This window comes from Haemaphysalis longicornis, unplaced genomic scaffold (genome assembly GCF_048455015.1).
Source record: "Haemaphysalis longicornis isolate Haplotype H1 unplaced genomic scaffold, Haemaphysalis longicornis Haplotype H1 scaffold_1, whole genome shotgun sequence".
Taxonomy (NCBI): domain Eukaryota; kingdom Metazoa; phylum Arthropoda; class Arachnida; order Ixodida; family Ixodidae; genus Haemaphysalis; species Haemaphysalis longicornis.
This window is the reverse complement of record NW_027526203.1, coordinates 300,294,084-300,315,338: the sequence shown is the minus strand read 5'-3', so window position 1 is coordinate 300,315,338 and position 21,255 is coordinate 300,294,084. Positions and strand designations below refer to the sequence as shown.

The 21,255-nt window shown below is 46.1% G+C and overlaps 2 protein-coding genes across 2 annotated transcripts in view; one reads left to right on the top strand and one right to left on the bottom strand.

Moving 5' to 3' along the window:
* Positions 1 to 21,255, top strand: part of LOC144149195 (uncharacterized) — an 85,956-nt gene that overhangs the window by 59,353 nt on the left and 5,348 nt on the right. The window lies entirely within an intron of this gene.
* Positions 1,550 to 13,118, bottom strand: LOC144149163 (uncharacterized). Its single transcript, XM_077680700.1, has 4 exons — positions 12,968 to 13,118; positions 6,490 to 6,515; positions 4,773 to 4,838; positions 1,550 to 1,832 (listed from the first exon to the last, which is right to left on the bottom strand). Exons 1-4 carry the CDS (start codon positions 13,008 to 13,010, stop codon positions 1,629 to 1,631), a joined length of 339 nt encoding a protein of 112 aa, XP_077536826.1. The 5' UTR covers positions 13,011 to 13,118; the 3' UTR covers positions 1,550 to 1,628.

The following is a 21,255-nucleotide window of genomic DNA, read 5'->3' as shown; positions in this document are numbered from 1 at the left end:
GCCCTCAACCATCAAATAAGGGCAAAACCAGACACCGATTCTGATGCTCAAGAAATTCGTTCATGTGTCTGCTCTTTCCCATAACCAGACGGGTCGTCACTGCGGGCTCGGGGTACCTAGAATAACAATCGCTTCCTCGCGACTCGTAGCGCACACAGGATAGTATCTTTTTTAACGAATTCAAGTTTTGGTAATAAGTATATAGCGCAGAAAACAGATGGTGTGTGGAGCGCAGTTTTCTCGTTTTAAAAGAGAGGCTTAAATACTGAGTATTTTGAGTTTAGAGAAAAGACAGTGCTAAAATAGAAGAAGCAACCAGGAAGGCGGACGGGACAAGCGCTGTCCGGTTTTTCCAAAGCTCGTCCCACCCGCCCTTTTCCATGTTTCGTCTGCGTTGACCCTGCTGTGTTTTTAGAGATGCATTTTCACCGAATAATTCGAATCAGGATTCTGCTACTACTCTCGCTGCCAATTGGGCGGGCTGTTGCCAGCACATTACAGTACCCCTCCCCCTGATGAAACGGCCCTGTCTCGTACTTCTCGCACTAATTTGCCCCTTCCAGTTAATTTCGCATTAGGCCGAATACACGATGGCAGGCGTCAGTCGGGGTGGAGGCACATTAGCACGCACGCACGCACACATCCGCGATGGTGATGTCAAAGTACGTGCCTGCGATCAGAGCTTTAAGCAGCCACTGAGCGTTGAGTAAAGCTTAGTTATAATAAACTATCGGTTTCTACCGTGCTGCCGGTGACTGAAAACAAATTATTTTAGGTGAGCAAACAATTGGATTGATAGGTAATGTTTCTGCGCATGCAACAAGTATTTCTTGTATGACACTACGACTGAATAAAAAGATTTTCCGCTTGTACTTAAACCTCTTGCCTTCTAATGTAGTACGTATAGGGCACGACGGTGAGCGGCTTTCAACTGTGTCGCCTCTAAGTCTAGGGTGATGCGCGGTTCTCCAGAGGGGATTGTGATTTGAACGAAACAAAAAGAAAGAAAGAAAATACCATGGCGGATAACTGGCTTTCGTGAGAGGTGGCTGTTGCGAATACTCGAAGCCGGAGTGTTATTATGAGCCATAACCTAAATCTTACTTCGAGGTCTGACGCAGGCTTGAACCTGAAGGGTCTCTGCGATAAAACAATAATGGACGTCTGTTGGGAGGGTTTTGCCCTCTATCAGGCCGATCAAATTTACATCGAAACCACCTGACGCCTTTCGTAAACAGGCGTTCTCTGGTTCTGCGTGTATATGCGTGCGTGTGCGTGTGCTGGGTTGAATTTACTGTGGGCCTGTCATTTTTGGCATGACGCGCACTTTTTCGTGGCGTTCCCATTTCCGGGACTTCCTCCACAACGCCAGGGACTTCCGGGATGTTGAGTTCGGATCCCGCACCCCATTGTGTTCTTTCCCAGGTCGGCGTATGTTCCCTTTTTCAATATAATAAAAAGTGACTGGACCACAGCATTTCCTCCGAGATTACGGCTTGCGAATAGCCGCCTGCTATATCAAGCGATACATAAAGCACACACGATCCCATTCTGAGCCTTGGTGAAGTTCCGTTTCTTTATTTTGGTGATGAAAGGCAAGCTGTACAAGGGCACTTTTGAAGTCGGCCCTAGCCGCGCCTGCCGAAGGGGAACTTGATGCCTACACCCACTTGGCCGTCCCGCTGTGTGCCGGTGGCCGGGTGCCTCTGGTGCGAGCCCTGGCCCCAGATGGAGATAGTGGGCCCGCGTCTAGGCCGGAACACGTCATGCTGGATGGTGCCGCTGACACTGTGCTGTCGTCCAGTTCCGCCTCCTTGCACGTCAATCCGGGTCTGGAAGATTTTGAATGAGAATCATAAGAAACGACGGCAGGTAAGGCGGCTAACTTGAAAAGCTTCACTCCAAGGCTTGTTCTGTGCTCTTTTCTATACAATCGTTTTTCCTCTCACTGTAAGTGTGGTTGGCCCAGTTCTATGTGGTTGTGGTTTTAGCAGGTAGCCAATGTGCTCGCTCCGCTACCCGGCGTCGCAGCGCCTGGTCCGATCTTCGTATGCCCCACGGAGTTGCCCCTTGGAGGCTCTGTGAGGCATTGCAGGAGCTTGGCAAGCAAGCAGCGGAGACACAACTGTGACGGCTGAAACCGCTTCCCAAACAATTTTTCTCGACTCTCGCACCGAACGAAGAGCCGGCTGAAGAGGGTTCCGCCCCTCATTACATGCGCTGCTCACAGAGAGGGGACGACATTCACAGTGACTTTAGAACTCGTAACGAGATTCAGAAGGGCGGGTATTTGGTCACATTAACAATATTTCCTGTAAAACCCGGTGGCTGTCACTGCGTTTACCTAGCAAAGTTCCTCTTATGTCACATATCCGCTGATTTTGCCGAATGTTCTGGAGTCTCCTGGATTGTGTGCATTTTGTACGGCTGTTCGTCTGAATGCAAAAGCCTCCCGACTGAAAAGTTCCTTCTCGGTCGTACAGAGCGAAAGCTGTTTTTTTTTTATTGCAAAGATCAGGAAAACCCAAGTTTGCGCGAACAGGAAAACTGTCCTCGCTATGCCCTTTCAGGAGCATTCAAATAATAGGCAGGGGCTTGTTTACTCGAGAGATCACAAAAGGCTCATCCTTTAAATCCTGGCCATTATGTGGCCACAGTTTCGCTGTGTTGTAAGATTTTTCGCCGTCTAGTTTTGTTATTATTTTAAAGCCTGCTAAGACGGAAGCGGAGTTGGCTCGAATGTCGCCCTATGGGCACTCCGGCTGTCCCCTGTTTCTTCTGGTCTAAGGGCTTTGCGTAAGCTGGCCTGTGCCTGAGAAAATAAGTCTGATCGATAAAAGCCATTACCGTTCAAGATGTCATGGAGGCTTGTTTGTTCCGCTAGTTTCACCCTAGCGTGATCTGCGTTTAGAACGGGTGAACCATACCATCTAACACAGGGTTAGATAAAAATATCATTTAATCCTTGCAAAGTAGAAATCTGGAAACTGCGATGATGTTATGACTCTTCAAAGTTTTCTGAAAGTCAGAAACAATGGATTCTGCCGGGCATAACAAGCGCTGCTTCCACCACCTTTGCCTCCCTTGTTCCTGGAATATGGTTTATAAACCTTGTTCTTGCCCGCTGGTCATTGTGGCAAAAAGTCTTACTTGACTGCCCAGCACGCACTTTGAACGCCGTACGTTATCTTTACTGGCGACTATCTCTGTTTGCGCAAACAGGCCATTGACAATATTTCGGTTCTGTGACAAGGCTAGAAAATTGTTTCGGCAAACGTCAACTACCATTTTTCTGTATGCAGCAACATCTCCCCCTCCTTTTTTGTTTCTTGTTTTTTCGTCAGCAACATGTCCCGGATTGGGCTTGCTTGATCCGGTAAGCTTCGCTACTGCATAGATCCGCTTGCTCCCGCGGTAAAAATGCATTGCTCCAAGGTTACACCGATTTCTTCTATAAGTCGACGAATTAATTTTTCTTCTTATAAAAAGGGCCCATGCGACGAAATACGAGTTTTGTTAAATAAAGGGGCTACCTTGTACGAATACACAATACCAATTTTACAGAAACCTTCCGACAAGTAGTCTTGATAGTAAGAAAAACAGAAGAAGCTGGGGTGGCTCACCCGCCATATTTTAGACGGGACCTTATGACGCCACACACACTTTTTTGTGTGAATGAAGGGTGGCGACTAAAGCCGCCTCCCAGGAATATGAGTGGGCTATTGTAGTGACGCCTCTAGTTTAGTTTGATCGTTCCACTCGAATGCTTACGTACATTCAAAACGCTCAAAACTATGTTTTTAGCATTCCCCCTATTACGACAGTGCTGACGTCGTGTAGCGCAAAATTTGAACGTCTAAAGTATTTCTGGTCTTGTACGTTCTTCGGTTAAAAAGACGTTTTTCGGGGCCCAATGGCGTTGAGTGAATTACCAAAGGCTAGTGCTTTCGAATTAAACAAGGTTTTCTTTACATGGCTCTTTCGAAGCGTCTCAGTTGTACAAAATAAGCCTCTCCATGGCGCACTGGCCAAACTGGCATTGTCAACTAGGCGCATGGCGAAAATGATGTACTCTAAATTCACTTTTTGTAATATTTTATGTTCTCTCTTTATTATAATGCACACATACACGCATTAGCATGCGCAATTGTTGCGAGCTATTATGACACTGTCGTATCACATCGTACAGGCGTTAATAAAAAAAGAAAATGAAGTTTAATGGTTACGAAAAAACGAACCAAGACATCCATTTGTGCTCTGCTCCGTGCAATAAATCTTTGTGCATGCCGCTTGATGCGAGACATGAGCTGAGTGTTGCTTTGGGCCCTTGGTCGCTTCATGATGAAGCCGCACGGGCAACCAAAGTTCTTTTGGTGTTTTTGAGTAGCACAGGACTGGACGGAGTATTGTGAAAAACTTGGATGTACATGTGACTGAAAATTGTGTGCGCGTCATCAGACACCTTTTCATTTGTATATATTTCTCTTTTTTTTCTCATCTGACGTGGCGAAACAAACGCAACGCCTCGGCTGGCATCGCTGTCACCAGTAAATTTATTCTCTCTGTCTAAATATTTATTTACCATGAATTTTATTTCGGGTTTTAATATGCTAAAACGTTCCACTCAAAAGAACCAATTCGTTTAGGCGGAATTTCCTTTAGGCGATGTACTATATAAACCAAGTTATTTTGTATTTGGACGTGGAATACCGTGTGGACGCCATCTAATAAAGCAATGTCAACAAAGCTGTCTTGGAGTTAAGGATACGTACCCTTGGCGGTTGCGGGGCTGCCGGTATATGAATGCGAGGTGGGGGCACGCGAATGGTGTCCGGCCTCTGAAATAGGAAATAAGTGGCGCTGCTTGATTCGTTTCCAACCCATGGCGCTGCTCCATTCTTTTCCGCAGTGCTTGGAGCCACGTTGGCCAGTTCACAGCGTGTTTGTGTTGCTAAAAATTGCGATTGGCCAAGCCCCCTCCCAGTCATAGAAGGAAAGAAAACGACGCAATCTCAAAGGAATCATGACGACAATAGCCAGAGTGCACAATCGCAACAGTGGTACTGTTTCTGCTGGTGGTGGCGATTCTGAAGCGTCTACCACAGCGACAGCTGTGATTCGCGGTCGCCAACAGAAGCACGCCTCGGGAGAAGATGCGAGGGAACACGAAGTTGCCACTCGGCGAGCGAAGAGTCAGGCGCTCGCTGCAGCTAAAGACAACATTAGCCGACTTCAATGCGACCTTTACACGCGAAGGTCAGACGTCAGACACACATCCCTCTAACGAGAAAGTCATTGCCGTGACCCAGTATGACATGATGAGGACATGCTTACCATTAGACATGGATGATTGCATAGCTTGAAATTAAATGCCATGATGCCTGCACCTGAGTAGCCTAAGTGTCTCTCTGAACTTCTTGTTTTTACGTGTATGATTCTCTTAAGTGTAGTTGAATCTCGCAAGCTGCTTTTCTGTCTGTGGTCCCAAATATTCTTTGTATATTTCGTTGTATAAATAAATATGCACTAAAAAATGATTAAGTGTTAGGCCTTTTGACAATTCCGCGCGTTTGGTGTCCTGAATTTCATTTCGGGAAAACTCAGTGGCACTCATTGACACTTTTTTAGAAGAAGTTTTCGCTTGCTTCGGGCATGCTTAGTAAATTGAAGCAAATCATCTGGGCGTCTTTTGCGACGGGTATTCACTTATTTTACGAGCAGCATCTCGTCACCCATGTCGAAGCGCTACCCTGCTGTTTGTAAAGAACGACATAACTAAGTTACGGTAGCGCGTGCGGCTGCAATCGCCTCGATTAGACGTTACTGTTATTTAAGCCTGTTGCAACCCGCAAAGTGGCCACCTGAGTGTCAACATTTGTATTCTACAAACACGCACAAACACACACACAAATATATATATATATATATATATATATATATATATATATATATATATATATATATATATATATATATATATATATATATATATATATATATATATATATATATATATATATATATATATATGTATATATATATATATATATATATATATATATATATATATATATATATACAAAGAGAGGGTCTGCAAATCGTCGCTGGCAACGTCTGCGGGGACAGCGGGGAGACGTGCGGAAACTTTGGCATGCATGTGACGACCGCATCAAATGGTTAGAATTGCTACATTTCTTGCGTTGACATCAGGCGTGGAACTGAAATGGGTTGCTTAATAATTCACCGTAATTAAATGACTGAAGGTACAATTACTGGCGCAACAACGTGCAAGGAGAAAGCTAGGACCTAACTTAGCGCACGGTTATGGACCCCTGTGGTGAGCACGTTTAACCAAGGTAAATTTTTCGCTATGACTAGATTCATGCTGTTGTCACGCCATTGTGGTATTCTGTACGTCTCACGCCACAACGACAGACATTGCACGGTGCCTTGCCATTTGTATTGAGTAAAAAAGTGATGTTCACTTACGTGTTGTGCGGCAATAAGAAACGTCACTGAAAAACAAAATAAAATATGTTATCTTCAAAATTTTCAGAATTCCTGAAGTGATTCTTTTAGCCGTTAGCACCTTGGTAAGAGTACAACAAGCGGAATTGGTAGAGAGAGAGAGTAAGAGAGAGAAAGAGGGAGAGAAAGAATTCTTTAATGAGACCGAAGAGGTCATCCCTGCATAATGCTGGGCTTGCTACTTCAGATGGTTGGTGAACTTGTAGTAACGGTTAATGCCAAAACAGATAGTAATAATAAGAAGAAAGAAAAAAGAAAAACCGTCAGATGAACACACGCAAACTCATATGCAGAAATAAGATTAGCGAGACAGGTTGTCTCAAGCTGGCGGCTAGTTCAAAGTCTATTATGATACGCACAAGAGATTTAAAACCTCGCACCGCACAGTATCTGCTGTTCCAGGGGCGATGGGCATTGGGGCAGCAATGTTTTTATAAGTGCAACGAAATATCTATATTTACGCTTTTTGCAGCAATTAAAATGATTATACAATGATAGAACAAGCCCGTACATTGCAAAGAAATCTGATCGAAGGGGTGAGTGTTCATCTTGGTGTCGAACATCGCAAAATGGCGATAGTCACATAAGTGCATAATCCTGGGCACTCCGCACTCCGTCCTCGTGTTTCGATGTTCTACAGCAAAATAAAAACCCCTCAAAAGCGTTTGAGCTCTGGTAAAACAGCGCCTGTCACTTCGATTTATGCGACGTTTTCTCAGTTATTTTGCGGCGGTGAATGGTTTTCCCGTGTCTGCTTTTGCTGCGCAAGCTCACTGCTTTACGAATTACGACCACTCAGCGTAAGGAAACGGTTTACTTGTGGTGTCCCTTGTGTTAGCGCTTGTTGTAATGCAGTAATGCACACTGACCGCCAAAGAAATAAGCTATACCCCCTAGCAGCCAAAGTCATCGGTCAAAAAAAAAAAAAGTACCTTGCGTGAGCGACTCTTTTATGGCCGTTCCTCACAAAAGACGCAATCACTGAGCAGTAATAAGCTTCATAAAACAGCCTCCGCGACATGGTTTCCGAATAGCTTTGTTATTCTGATATGAGTTTCGAAAATCCAATTTTACTGCCGATCGGCACTAACTTCTCCAGAGACCTCTGTGTGGCCAAACCAAGGAAACGTCATCCCAACCAAGCCGCAGAGATAGCATTTCGCCGTTACTTGGTCTTGCTGACGTTATACTCATTTCCTCGCGACATTTGTTTTTAGCCTGTCCACGAGGATAAGTCAGAAAAACTGGTGCTGTTTTCCAGCACTTTCTCCCTTTGGCGAACGTAGGAGATGAATAATGTGTACAGGTGACTGATGCAATCAAACGTTATTTTCAGCGAAAACAACTTAATAATTCTGTCAGCACATGCACGCACAACACCGGAAAGTGTGCAAAGAACATTAGCTCGTGCTGATTTGGGCCTGTTGGTAGAACGTGACAAAGGATTGAAGAGCAGGAACACGGGACAAGCGAGTCGACGCACAAAAAGCGCCTTGTCTGTGTCGACTCGCTTGTCCCGTTGTCCTGCGCTTCAATTCTTAGTAAGATTAGCTGAAAGAGGTCCTACTTTTCTATGTACCATTTATAGCGCAAATAAATGCACTGTATTTTATCCCATTCAATGGTTTAATATTGCATTGTTCTCGGTTCCTCAATCGCTATTATATGGGCATTGCTACTTTTTGCGGGCTGACAGATGTGCACGTTCTGAATGTGGCAGGGGGTATACATTAGCTGAGCAACAAAAATATGCCACCTTAATCGTTACGCTTATCAATATTTACGAGTGTTTGAAGTTCCAAACTCCATTCCAAGAAAGCTCATTGAACTTGATCGGAACTGTTTTGAATGAAATCAGCCGTTTATATGCTGCTTTGAAAGTGCACAGTGGAAGGCGTGTTTGCCTTTGTGGCAGCCGCGTTCGTGACCTCAGAAGACGCCGTAAAGCTTGTCATACGCAGTAACTTCTTCTGAATTATGAACAAACACTCACGCGGGGCATGGCAAAGGGCGTGGGGGACACAGTTTTCCCACCACGATAGCAATCAAAACGCTTGAGGCACCTTGTGCACACATTCGCCCACCTAACAACATCGAACTGTTTTCTTTTAGCCCGCATTACCTGTTACCAACCTCAGCGCGTGTCCGTATCATGTGCTAGTCGATGAAACGAGGTCTGGTATTGACAAAGCTGCATACAGTCAGGTTTACTTTTAGACGTGTATGCGGGCGCGCTGGAACCCTAACTCAAACTGAAGAATCTAACATGAAAGTGTGGTATCTGCAACCATAGCACGTCAGTGGGCAATCTTCACAGATTCTCGGGCTGCCCGTCAGTGCTTAAAATCGTACCCGAAAGATCAGCTTGTTTCGACATCAATGCATTGCACTTACAAGCTCTAAAGACACACCATCATGTAAAACTTCAGTGGATTCTTGCCCACTGCGCTATAACAAGGAATGCCAAGGCGGACACTGCGGCATCGATCGCGCATGACCTGCACGGGCCAATGATACCGATACCATTCTCCAGGCGAGATACTTCTGCTCTTGTGTCCAAGGCTGCCTGTAGTTTTCAGCGATCTATGTGGCTGTTGTGCCGCAAAATTACGTGCCGATTCTCTCCATAGACCCGCACGGGACCTTCATGATGCTTGACGGACTGTCCAAGCAGGACGAAGCTGTTCTTCACCGCGTGCGGCTAAATGTCGCTACAAAAGTTACTTCCGCTTCAAGATGAAACAAGCTGCTTCCCCCTTCTGCACTCTTTGTGGCGTGCGCGAGGACTTGAACCATGCATTATGTACATTTATGCGATATAGAGCAGCTAGGACATCCATTTTAGTGTCCTTGGGCTTTCCGCTTTCTAGAGGACTAACACCAAGTGACGTGTTAGGCCCTTGGTCTAATTTTAAACGAACATCTCGACGACAAAAGCTCTGTTGTCTTTTCTGCGAAGGACAGGACTGGATCAGACTCTCTAATCAGGACTCTAGGAATGAGCGCATCATCGATATCATGGTCATCATCATCATCATCATCATCACTTCATCGATTTCTTTTTTTTTCATACATCTGGTGTAGCAAGCTAGGCGCCTTGGCCAGGCTAACCTCACCAGTATCATTAAATACTATTCTCTCTCTTTCTCTCTGCAATCAAAGGAGACCTGTGCCGAGATCTTTACCATTGTCATCGTAGCGAAAGAGGAAATGGAGCAGTTTACCCCGACACTTACACACTGCGATTTAAGATATCGCACATTATAGCTGCCATTGACGTTACGGACCCTAATCGCAAAGCAATATCAAATTTGCATTGTTTAGGAACGTGCACTTAAGTGGTGCTTTCACTAATAATCAAATGCCAGATTCGCGTACCTCCCTACACGCGCGTCCGCACATGAACGCACACGCACGAATATCTCCCCGAGCCCGCCAGTGCGTGCGTGTCTGTCTGTGTGTCTGCATGCACGGGTGCGCGCGCGGGTGTGTGTTCACCGCGCGTGTAGATACCATTTCGATTTAGCCTCCTCGCACACTGCAGAGATCCATCAGACTCCCATGAGCCTGTCTGACAATGTGTGTCTAATGCGATATGCCAGCCGTTAATGATGCAGAGCGGTGTCGGAGGCACCTAATCGTTGTATAATGCGAGATGTCTAGAGTCTCTAGACAGCACACAGACGACGCCATGACTATTTTGAATTTACGCTCACAGCTGGAGCGTACGTGGAGGTTGCGTGCTCGCAATGTTGCACTAAGCATATCACTGTACAAAATTGTAATGCCTTTTTTTCTCAGCTATACACTGAACTACAAAGACTATGAAGAATAAAGATGTCAAAATTACTACCGTTCGTACTGGCAGATTTTATGTACAGCTGTAAAATCAACTGCAGTCTGCAAGCTAAGCAGCTGTGCATGGAATAATTCAGTAAACTAAAATTATGCGAAAATGGGCATATAAAATCATTTTGGGGGAACTAATTCCCTCCATTTAATACCACAGGAACGAGTAAGTTTCTTCAGTCCAATTTAGAGCACCATGAGCCAAGAAGAATCACGGCTGTAAAGAACTACAGCGCAATAAGAAAAAAAAAGAGGAATAATAAGTCGCATCGCATGCGAAGTGGGAGTGCAAAGGTTTACAGCGACTGCTCGTGAGCGGATATTTTGCATTTCCACTTTAAACTGATTCCCTGGAGGTTCATCCGCATCCTAAATCAGGCCAGACACTGACACCACGCCTTTTTTACGTTGCGATTCTTTCGCTCAATTCCTGCTGGTGCCCCGGCATTGCAATTGCCTCCCAAAGCGTGATAAATGCGAGCATCGTCAATCTGACCTCCGGTTTCGGCTTTTGGCGGCCAAACCAATATAGTGCACGCAGTTATCGCAGTTGGCCCGGTATATTGCAAATAGTCTGCAATATCTTCGCTTGAAAAAGCTACAAACTTCGCATAAAGCAACACGAACACTCTGCCACGCAGTGCAAATGCGAGTTTCCTCGGCAATTCATGTAGCAATCACACCTTGGAATCTGACGTGCTGATAAAGTGAATATATGGCTGGCGCGAAGACATAGGCTTCGTTAAAAGGGGGAGGGTTTGGTTCCAAAAAAAAAATTAGTTGTCGATATAAATTTAAAATAAGAAGCTTATATGAGAAACCGCTTATTTTAATATCACAGTGGGGCACCACGCCAAAAAAACTTCTTCCTGCCACTTCATCCTGCAAGCGAAAAGCCACAGTACTGACGTGTTACGTCAAAGCAGAATTGAATTGGCATGGAAGCACAACTACGGCAAGCGCATGCGTCGTTACGAGGATGTGTTTATGTATCGAAAAACCATCTGGCATACATGGGGCTTGATTACTGTGATGCATTCCGGACTTTAAAAAGCGATCGTTATGATTGAGAGGATTACTTATTTGACTGCTTGAAACTTTTATTAGCAGGACTGCATACGCGTTTTTTCCTCCTCCTCCTCCATATGTAAATTGAACAAGGCGATAAAAATTTTGTTTAAAAAATTCAGCGACACAATGATTGTACTCGTTTCTGTCCCAAAAAAAGCGCAGTTAGATTCAGGAAAAAATAACTAAAACGTTTTTTGTGTGTGTGAAACAATAGGTGGCACACAGGAAAAAAATGGGCAGTTTTTAGGTTCGGGGTATACCTTGGACCGCACAATGTCCGTCCGTGACCGTGCGCATAGCATGTACAATCGCAAAAAATCACACAGGTACCGGCAGGATTCGAGCCTGTGTCTGGTAGACCAGACAGAGTTAGTTTCAGTCGTCAGTTGGTACCCGAGAGTCAAACAGCTTACTCCCTCGCCTGTAACGGTGCGGAGTACCTTAGGACCTCCCAGTGTCCGTCCGCGTCCATCCGTGCGCACACCACCATCAAGCGAAAATCAAGCGAAATTCGATTTGAGCCGTGAGTTGCAGTTTCATCTAGGGAATTATCAAGGTGCAACTCACGGCTCAAATCGAACGACGGTCGGGGCGCAAATCGGATGTCACTACGGGTGCAACTTGGATGTCATTTCGAGTCCCCGTGCTCCACACCCTCGCCATCATCCACGGAGTGGAGATGCTGCCATTTTTTCATCGGCTCAAGACGTGGCTCGGACAATACGAATTTTTGAGATGCGATCAAGTCTCAAGGAGGGCAATATTTCAAGTCCAATTTTGATACACATCACAATAGGCTATCTTACAGCGGCGGCATTTCTTAAGAGTGAATTTTCAGTTTTCTGTTCAATAAAGTCACACATATTGTACAGCCACGAGAAAAAGTATGCGGACCACACAAATGGTCATTTTAGGTTATTTTTCTGCCAGTAGCAGCCCGCGAACTGGGGTATGAATGTGCGAAGTATATAATTACTAAAGTTTTGCAAAAATACCGCACATAATAGCCTGGCTTGACGTACGGAAGAGGAGTAACCAAAAACTGCTGCTTTCGTGGTCCGTAAATTTTGCTCTGACGGTAAGGATATAGAAAAGTCTTGTCAAGGCAGTTCGACATACCCACCACCCTGACATAGTAGGCATGGCAGCTTTGACAAATATTACATATTAACGACAAGCACATACAAAAAAGAGGGACATAATAGTATTTGTACAGGCGACTGTTTCCAACTTTGCAGCATAAACAAAAAAAAAACGAAAGAAAGTATGAAAATACATTTTCAACATCGTGGTATTGAACAAATACTAGCAGAGTGCAGCTATAAAGCAAAAAAATAGCAAAGAGGCATTATTAGAAAACTTGTACGGTGAAAATGAAAACAAAAGTAATACTAATGACAACCACCAAAACTTAAAAATAATAAGCAAAACTGAAACAACAGTAACAACAAATGCACCTGAATGGCGTTTTTTTTTTTTTTTTCAAGTCCGCCTAAACATTCGAGGATGTTCCACTCACCGGAAAGCAAAACAACGCAGCACGTGATGATCTTGGAGTGCATGGTGTCCGGAGCTACGTTAGCTTAGTGCTTCGAAAAGATCCGGAGAGGAATGAGTCCCGGCTGCTGGCATCGGCCACTTTTAAAGTTCCGCTAAAACGTGCGGTATCGCCATACGCTGAAACACGGACGTGTTTTTCCGGAGCCGGCACTCGACTCGGATGCACGAGGCCGGCTATCAATTAGATAGCCAGGGAAAGCCCCCATCCTTGCACGTGCATCCCGCCGATGAGCACGCCGCGCCTAACGGCCTGTTGTGAACGGAAGGCTCGCGACATGCAATCACGACCGCGTCTGTGTCGCCCCTTCAGCCTTCCCACTCAATACCTCCACGTTCACTCATGCAATAACCAAGGCACCGCTCTTGCAGAGCGTACGCGTCGAGCGGGAGCTTTCTGTATTAATGCTTGCATGTTGAATGTAATAAAATTACTTAAAGTCTAGCGGGGTGGTTCTATGTTCCTTCTTTACGTCCCTGTCCTGTTACGCATGTCTTTTTTCTCCTTTTCCCGCTTAAAACTCGTTGCGATAGAAATAGGCATCTTCTACCAGTTATGGTGGCCTATTTCCGACATTACATTACAGCCCAGAAGGACGTCTATTTTCGCCCCGCAAAGTTAGAATAGTAGGTGGAATTTAAAATGCAGATTCCAGGAAGGCGGTCAACTTGCTAAGGTTATTTACAAAAGGGAGATCAAACTGAAATGTGCAGATGAATGAAACGTAGTACACATACATTCGCTTAGTGCCTTGTATAGCAGAGTATTTTTACTCATATTTTTTTTTTGTCTAACGTTTCGCTTTTACCTCACTGCAGTGCCTGTATCAAAAATGAAGGGTAATTCTTTCGTACAAGCAATCCGATACTCGAATATCGTCTTTCTCGACCAATGGCTGATGAAATATTTAAGTTTTCTCATCAGTCATGCAGACATCAAGAAGTCCATTTTTTTCTGTGGTTCAGGGAGGTCCCACCGAGCATGTCTTTTTAAAACTTGACCCCCTTCCCCCCACTCCCCTACACCCCTACGATTTCTCCCTTGCGTAGCAAAATGGCGGGAACTCGTGTAACCAGAAGGGAATTGGCTGGCGAAGCTATGTGGGCTTTGATTAAGTAGTCGATTAGGTAATTTCGATTCGGAACTTCTCTGCTTTCACTCATCTTTCTCAAGCATGCTCTACCAGTTCCAAAATGAGTGTTGCTGCACTGGTGCTGCACAGCACGGAACTGCACTGATGTCACCAACGTCGTGATTTACACACTCGATGCGACGTCGTTTTCAAAGCCCTTTTGAAAGGCGTCGTTTTGAAAGCCCTTCTTAGAGCTGAAACTGGGGTGGGCGGATCCCCAGGCTCCAGCGGAATTTATTATACCGCTGGGCGACACGTGGCGTCACTGCAACGCATATTGAAGAACTTTAAATGGCTCCTAGGTTGGCGCACGTGGCGCGAACCAGCCTTGAAAAACGTGCCCTTCAATCATGTAAATAGCAGACGCTGTAAAGAATCGTTAATATGTCTCGTTTGCAATAATACGGATCTGCATGTTATAACTACCAGTAGCTTATTTCCGCGCACCCCCTGGGCCAGACTGCTGTCCAAGAGCGCGCTCAGGGAACGTCGGTGTTCACAGCAAAAATAAATGTAGCTTGCGAACTGCTGCCAAATACGTTTTTAACATAGAAAGCTTAATTAAATTTCACGTGATTACCCAATAGTTATGGCCACAAGCAACATAGATGAGACTAGTAGCAACCGCACGCACCATACTTCCGTCTTTGCAACTGCAGCGACACCACCGACGTTTGCAGAGTTATTTCCGCATCTGAAACTTGTTCTTTTCGAGCTTCGCACACATTTACAATTAGGCCACTTTCTAGGTCTTGCGTACGTGGCCTTCATGTCTGGGTTTAAGATATGCCTACATTGGATCGAGTTCTAAAAGTGGTGCCAACGAACTTCCTACAGTGCCGCGTTATGACCCTGGGTTTACGAGATGTCTCGTGCGCGGCCATTTGGAACGGCGAGAAGGACGGAGGAACGGTCCAATGGCAATCCTGAATCAAACGAGGTCTTCATTTAGATCAACGGAACGTGGGATTCTAACATATCTCTGTGTACTTCTAGTATGCACAACTATTTTTCCTCGAATGCATCTAAAGTCCCCCTCAAGGAACCACTTTGGAACGTATGAACCTCCTCACCCATGCTACTAGTACGACAATTGGATGCTTGCATGCTATCATTTTTTTTTTTGCGTTTTTATTCAGAGGTAGTCGGTATCTGTATAGGGTTGCGCCATCTGAAGTGGACTTAAAAATGCAACACTGACCACGGAACTGACCTTCGAAATCGCCGCAAAAACATGTCCCCATTTGCTTTTCATATAGGACAGCGAGGGGAAAAATCAGATGTCCCCAGTGCCCTTTTGATTTGAACAAACGTCGTTCGTTCTTGTTCTTGTTGAATGCCAGGGATTTATTCCGTAAACAAAACCCCGTTCAAGTTACCGCGGGTTTAAAATGACTGGGAGTAGCTTTCTCCCTCTGTTTTCTGATTAAAGTGTTGGTGCCTTTTGCCCGGCATATTTTTGTAAGCCTTGGTACTCAAATGGGGGGAATAAGTCAGCCGTACTTTTGTTGATAACAAAGTTTCACTGTTATGCCGGCCGTGGCAGCCCGCCTGGCGAGTGCAGAAGAAGCGTGCAGCGCGCTGACAGCCGAGGGGCAGTGGCCCAGCTGTCGAGGCGAGCAAGGGATTCAGTGTTAACCCCGTTTCCATTAGCCAGCGCTGTTTGTATGGTTGGGCTCGCCGGCTCTGCGTGGTCGGGTTCTGCACCGAGCGTGCTCTTCGGCTTGGTTGTATTGATTTCTTGAAACTTAAGAAAAATGAAGGGACAGTTTGCGTGTAGAGCGAGGGCGAACTCTGATGGAAGACAGGCACCAATGAAAGCTAAGTGCTTCGTGCCGCAAATTGGATTGCATAAATTTGATTTGTTAACGACTTGCTGACACAATATGCAGTTTCCCGCGATAGTCGGTGTGCTCTTAGGAACGGCAGAAATTCAATCGTACCAAATTCTGTCAAACTTGTTAATTAATATAATTAGCATATACGAAGCTTAGTTTCTGGATTATTTATTTTAACAGAAGCGCGCGGCGTACACAGAAAACCCTGAGAGCAAGTGAGCATGGGCTTCGCGGCGATCGTCCGGCGTCCACGGCGCTCGCGCCGCGGCTTTAGCAAAAAAAGAATGTCGAGCGCACGTGAGCGCGTGCCTCGCGGCGACCGCACGGCATCGTCCTGGCTTGCGCGTGGGCTTACGGAGCTCCCGCCTTCGTCGTCTTCGTAGTGTAGCAACCGGCGCACCCCGAGTCCCCCTCGCCTAAGACGATGAAAACGTATCTGTCAAGCCATCCCTTTAAAATCCGCCAGGGGAGACGGCCACCGTACCAGCTGACGAAGAAGTGGTGGTCTACCGAGGCAAAGGCGTGCTACAAAAGGATTTTCCCTGCGCGACTGTGCCGTCAGAAGATGACGACGAAAGGGATGACGACGATTGTTACTGAATAAAACACTGTACTATCGAGGTACACTTGAATACGGCCAACGGAGCGCGTGGCTTTCAGTACATGCCCGCATCCTGGCGACGAGCCGCGCATGCGAAATACGAACAAGATACAAGAGTTCGTGTCCAACCTTGGTATTGGCAGGCCATCGCTCGGCGTGTGAGCATTATGGTTTGTCTTCCCGTCGCGTTCGGCGCCTACTCACGCGAGCGTTATCTAACTTCGTTGCTGCGCTCAGGGAAAACGGCGCACGTACCTACATTCCTTTATTTTTTAAAGCGAAGTTTTCTACCTCTACCAGCGAATGGTTTCGTCGTGGCGTGCTCCACAAGAAACTCCCAATCAAGCTAAATAAATAAACTGGCACCACAGGGATTGAACCTGGGCCCTAAGATAAGCGCAGAGAGAGCCCGGAGTCTTAGCGACTAAGTTACGCAAAAACACGTGGACATGGATATACAGACGCTGGTTTTTATTCAGCGGCTGGGGTCCCTAGGGAGATGGCGCATTTTGGAGGCGACCATGGAATAAGTTAAAGAGGAGCGCCGACATCGCTCTCTTCGACGGGCCCTTATCTCCCTTCCTCACGGAGCACAGCGTAAGTAGCGCGGCAAATGGGCGCTATAGCGTTCTCCGGTTGTGTTTTAAGAGGTATTACAAAAGGCGAAAGGAGCAACTGGTTCTCATAAATAGCGATTATGAAGTTCCCTCAGCTTTCTCAGCATTATCAAACTTACTAATTTGAGCTAGGTCGTGGCTCGAATGAAGATCGAATGGGAGAAACTAGGGTGTCGAGTGGCTAAGCGCCCCGTAGCCGACCGTTTTCGTTTCTCGGCGGAGAGAATTCCTCGAATCGTCGGAGCTAGCTGACACTAAACTAACAAGTTTAAATCTGTATAAATGGGAATCACTAAGCTCACATGCCGAATTGTTTCGGTGTCTGCATTTGTGTCGCGTGGTGGTGTAGCCCCGAGCTAGGTTCCACTCTCTCACCCTTCAAAAGACGCTCCTCTCTGTTTTTTTTTTTTTTTTTTCTGCCGACGCACGGCCGGGCTACAGTGGCGGCGTCGCCGCTTGGGACACTATTGGAACGCCGCCCCCGAGAATCCGAGGTAACGCCTGGTAGAGTTTCTGGTTTCACTCTTTGTAGAGCCACGTGTGTGAATTCAAGGGACGTCGCATGGGCAATTGTTGTGGCTGTCGCGTACAGCTTTGCTTTCCAACCACCTACACAGCGTGCATTGGAGCCAATTTTTTTTTATCTCGTGTCGAGCATAGAGTTTTAAAGTAAATTTACTAGACACGAAACTGCGCCTGGGAATCCATGTCGGAGCGGGAGCTTATGGCCTTATGAGAAGACCACAAGTGCTGTCTTGGCATGTCTATCGGATTCTTAGGCGGCTTCTTTGGTTTGCTGTCTTCACTATGCAGTGCTATGTCTACGAAGTAGCCGCTGAGGCCGAAATGGCCGAACCTCGCTTTGCTTCTCTGGCTTTGCTTGGAAACTCGAAATTCGCTGCATCAGTTCATGCTAAGACAGCTGTACTTAATTATAATAAAGTGGGAGGACTAGTGCCAGCCAGCGGCCATCAGTAAATTTTACATAAGTACAAACCCACAATGTAGACACGTTAGTTTGTGGTAAGGAGAATGCGCTTCCACGTTCTTTTTTGCAGTAGCAGTACGTATGTTCACAGTGCCCGGCAATCTTGACTGAGCTTGTCATTTTCTGTCAGGAAAGCTGCAGCAGTCGATCTGTTACCAAAACACTAACAAAAACCCCGCGATGGCGATGGTTTCATACGTACGCGCCTAAAATCTATCGGAGCTTTTCGAAGAATTTATTATTTGAAATGTCTGAAAAATAAGTCTTTAATGAGTTTCTCCCAAAATTTTACATTATTATTAAGTACCAGCATGTCTGCAGAATAGCCGCCATAACCGTTCTGGCAGACTCTCAGTAAAAGGTACAGGCTTTATTTATTATTTCCTTAGCTTTAAAACAGCGTATTTTGTTTTATATTTTAAAATTACGCAGTGTTTGCGTTTACGTGGCATTGCGTTTGAACTTTCGGCCTCTAAAACGTTTTAATCAACGCCAATGAAGAAACTAAGGTGATAACGAGGCTTAACAGAGGCTCATGGCGACGCAGACGGCCTTGATGTGAGCCGCATAGACGCTAGCGCCAGACTCTTCTCTTGTGTATATAGTAAGAAACTCTATGGTGCCGAGCGCCCAACAAACGATGGAAAAACGATGGTCTTTACATACCAAGGTTGGTAACGAACGCTTGTTACTTGTTCCTACTGCGAATACGCTGCCCGTCACCAGGATGCGCGGCATGTACTGAAAGCCGCACGCTCCGTTATTCGTATTTCAATGCATCACGACAGTACATAGCTTAATGGTATTTGCTAGCTATACAGTGCCGTTAAAAACGGCTTGACACTGCTGGTATCCGCTGCTCCCTCTCTCCTGGGATCCGCTGTCAGCGTGGGGAGAAGCTGGGTTGAACCCCAGCTCTGCTGTTTCTCCAGCCTTGCACCACTGGTGCAAGCTGTGCCAACTTTTTTATTCAACCCTTGGACAATGGGCAGCTTCCATGCAACATAAATGCACGTACTCCCAGCAGAGTTCTATTCGCGCGCCAACGATATTACGCACCTCCATATGTGTTTGTCTGCACTTCAAGCTGGTCAAAGGCTGGCATAATGAACTAACAAGCTCAGAATTAAACAAATCTGCAATATGAAATACAACGAAGCAAGTTGTTGATAAGCGTCGCGAGCGTTTATGCTTTAATATTTGCTAGTTTGATAGCTACAGAGAACCGTTCGTATAATACTTGTATGCTACGAATCAAAGACACTTCTAAGTACAGTGAGCGCAGAGAAATGTTTCAAAGCTGGCAGCCATTTATAAAATGTTTTTCAGAAGTGAACGTGGCTTCATTCCTCCAAACAAAGAGCTTCTTGAGTTTTGGACGGTATTCTTGCCTGTAACGTTTTTAAAAAAATGCGCTCATTCACTCCGTACGAAGCTGTAACGTGCGACTCCGCCCGCACTACACCGCCCCTGCCCGCCATGGCCGTCAGACACAGTTTTACTAAATATAAATACCTCAGAAAGCAGCGGAGAGCGCAGTCGCCCAGACAGCCGAAATGGTAAGGTATCCGAGATGTGCGTAATCGTAAGGCGTTTGTTCGGTCCCCACCATGGACCCGTGTTTTCTCCACTTTCTTTCCCAACATGAAAAAAAGGTAACTGCACTAATTCGGAAAAAGAAACGTCGTACTATTCTTCTATACCTACCTTGCCGTTGTAGACTGCTGGCTTTTATACCTGTATTTCTTGAACACGAGTCCTTCATTCCTCGCCATACTGACCAGCGGGGCCGTGCTCCCCTTCTCGGGTATTTATGTTAAGGTAAGTGTTCCGGCGCTTCGGGTTGATAGCCAGCGCCCCTCTGACTATCGGGGTGAAGGGGACCATCTTTTTAACCCATGGGCCATGCCTCGAGCGTCTCGACCTGTCAGGAGCGGTCGACCTGCTTTGAACCCTCTTAACCTACCTATGGCACCAATACTGCCAGAATAGAGACCCTCGCTATGCATGCAGCGAATCAGAATGTGAAATGAGGGCCTCGTTGAATAAAAAAAGAAATAGGGCTAGACAGTCAAGAAAGCCAAGGAAAGAAAAGGGGAAAAGGCGGCAGATCATTTATTATTCTTCAGACAGATATAGATCTCTTAGAGAAAGAAAGTGGAGAAAAACACGCCCGCCGGGTCGACCACTGGTCGACCGCTCCTCTCGACATGTCGCAGCCGCTCGAGTCAGAACACAGGGGATAAAAAAGGTCCCCTTCCCCGAGCGTAAGAAACACACACACACACACACACACACACACACACACACACACACACACACACACACACACACACACACACACACACACACACACACACACACACACACACATATATATATATATATATATATATATATATATATGTGTGTGTGTGTGTGTGTGTGTAGAGGATCAGAAATGGGAAATGAGGGGCTCGGTGAATTAAGACAGAATAAGGGTTGGCAGTCAAGAAAACCACGGAAAGCAAAGGGGGGAAAGTGGTAGATCATGCCCGCCGGGTGGGATGATCGCCGGGTGGGATCCGAACCGACGACCTCCAGAATACCGGTCTGGTGCGATAACCACTACGCTACCGGCGCGGCTGTTTCCCCACCCTTTATTCACCACTTTCTTTCTAACTCAAAAAATTCTTCATCTATTTCTATGATCTACCGCATTCCCCCCTTTGATTTCCGTGGTTTTCTTGACTGCCAACCCTTATTCTGTCTTAATTCACCGAGCCCCTCATTTCCCATTTCGGATTCGCTACATGAATAGTGAGGGCCTCTGTTCTGGCAGTCTTGGTGCCAAAGGTAGCTTAAGAGGGTTAAACGCTGGTCAACCACTCTCGACATGTCGTAGACACTCGAGTCCCGGCCCAGGTGTTAACAAGGTCCCCTTCACCCCGAGTAGTCCGAGTGGCGCTGGCTACCACCCCCAAGTGCAGGAAACAAAAAAAATACCTTAACATAAATAACCAAGAAAGTGGTGGGGAAACAGCCCCGCCGGTAGCGTGGTGGTTATCGCACCAGACCGGTATTCTGGAGGTCG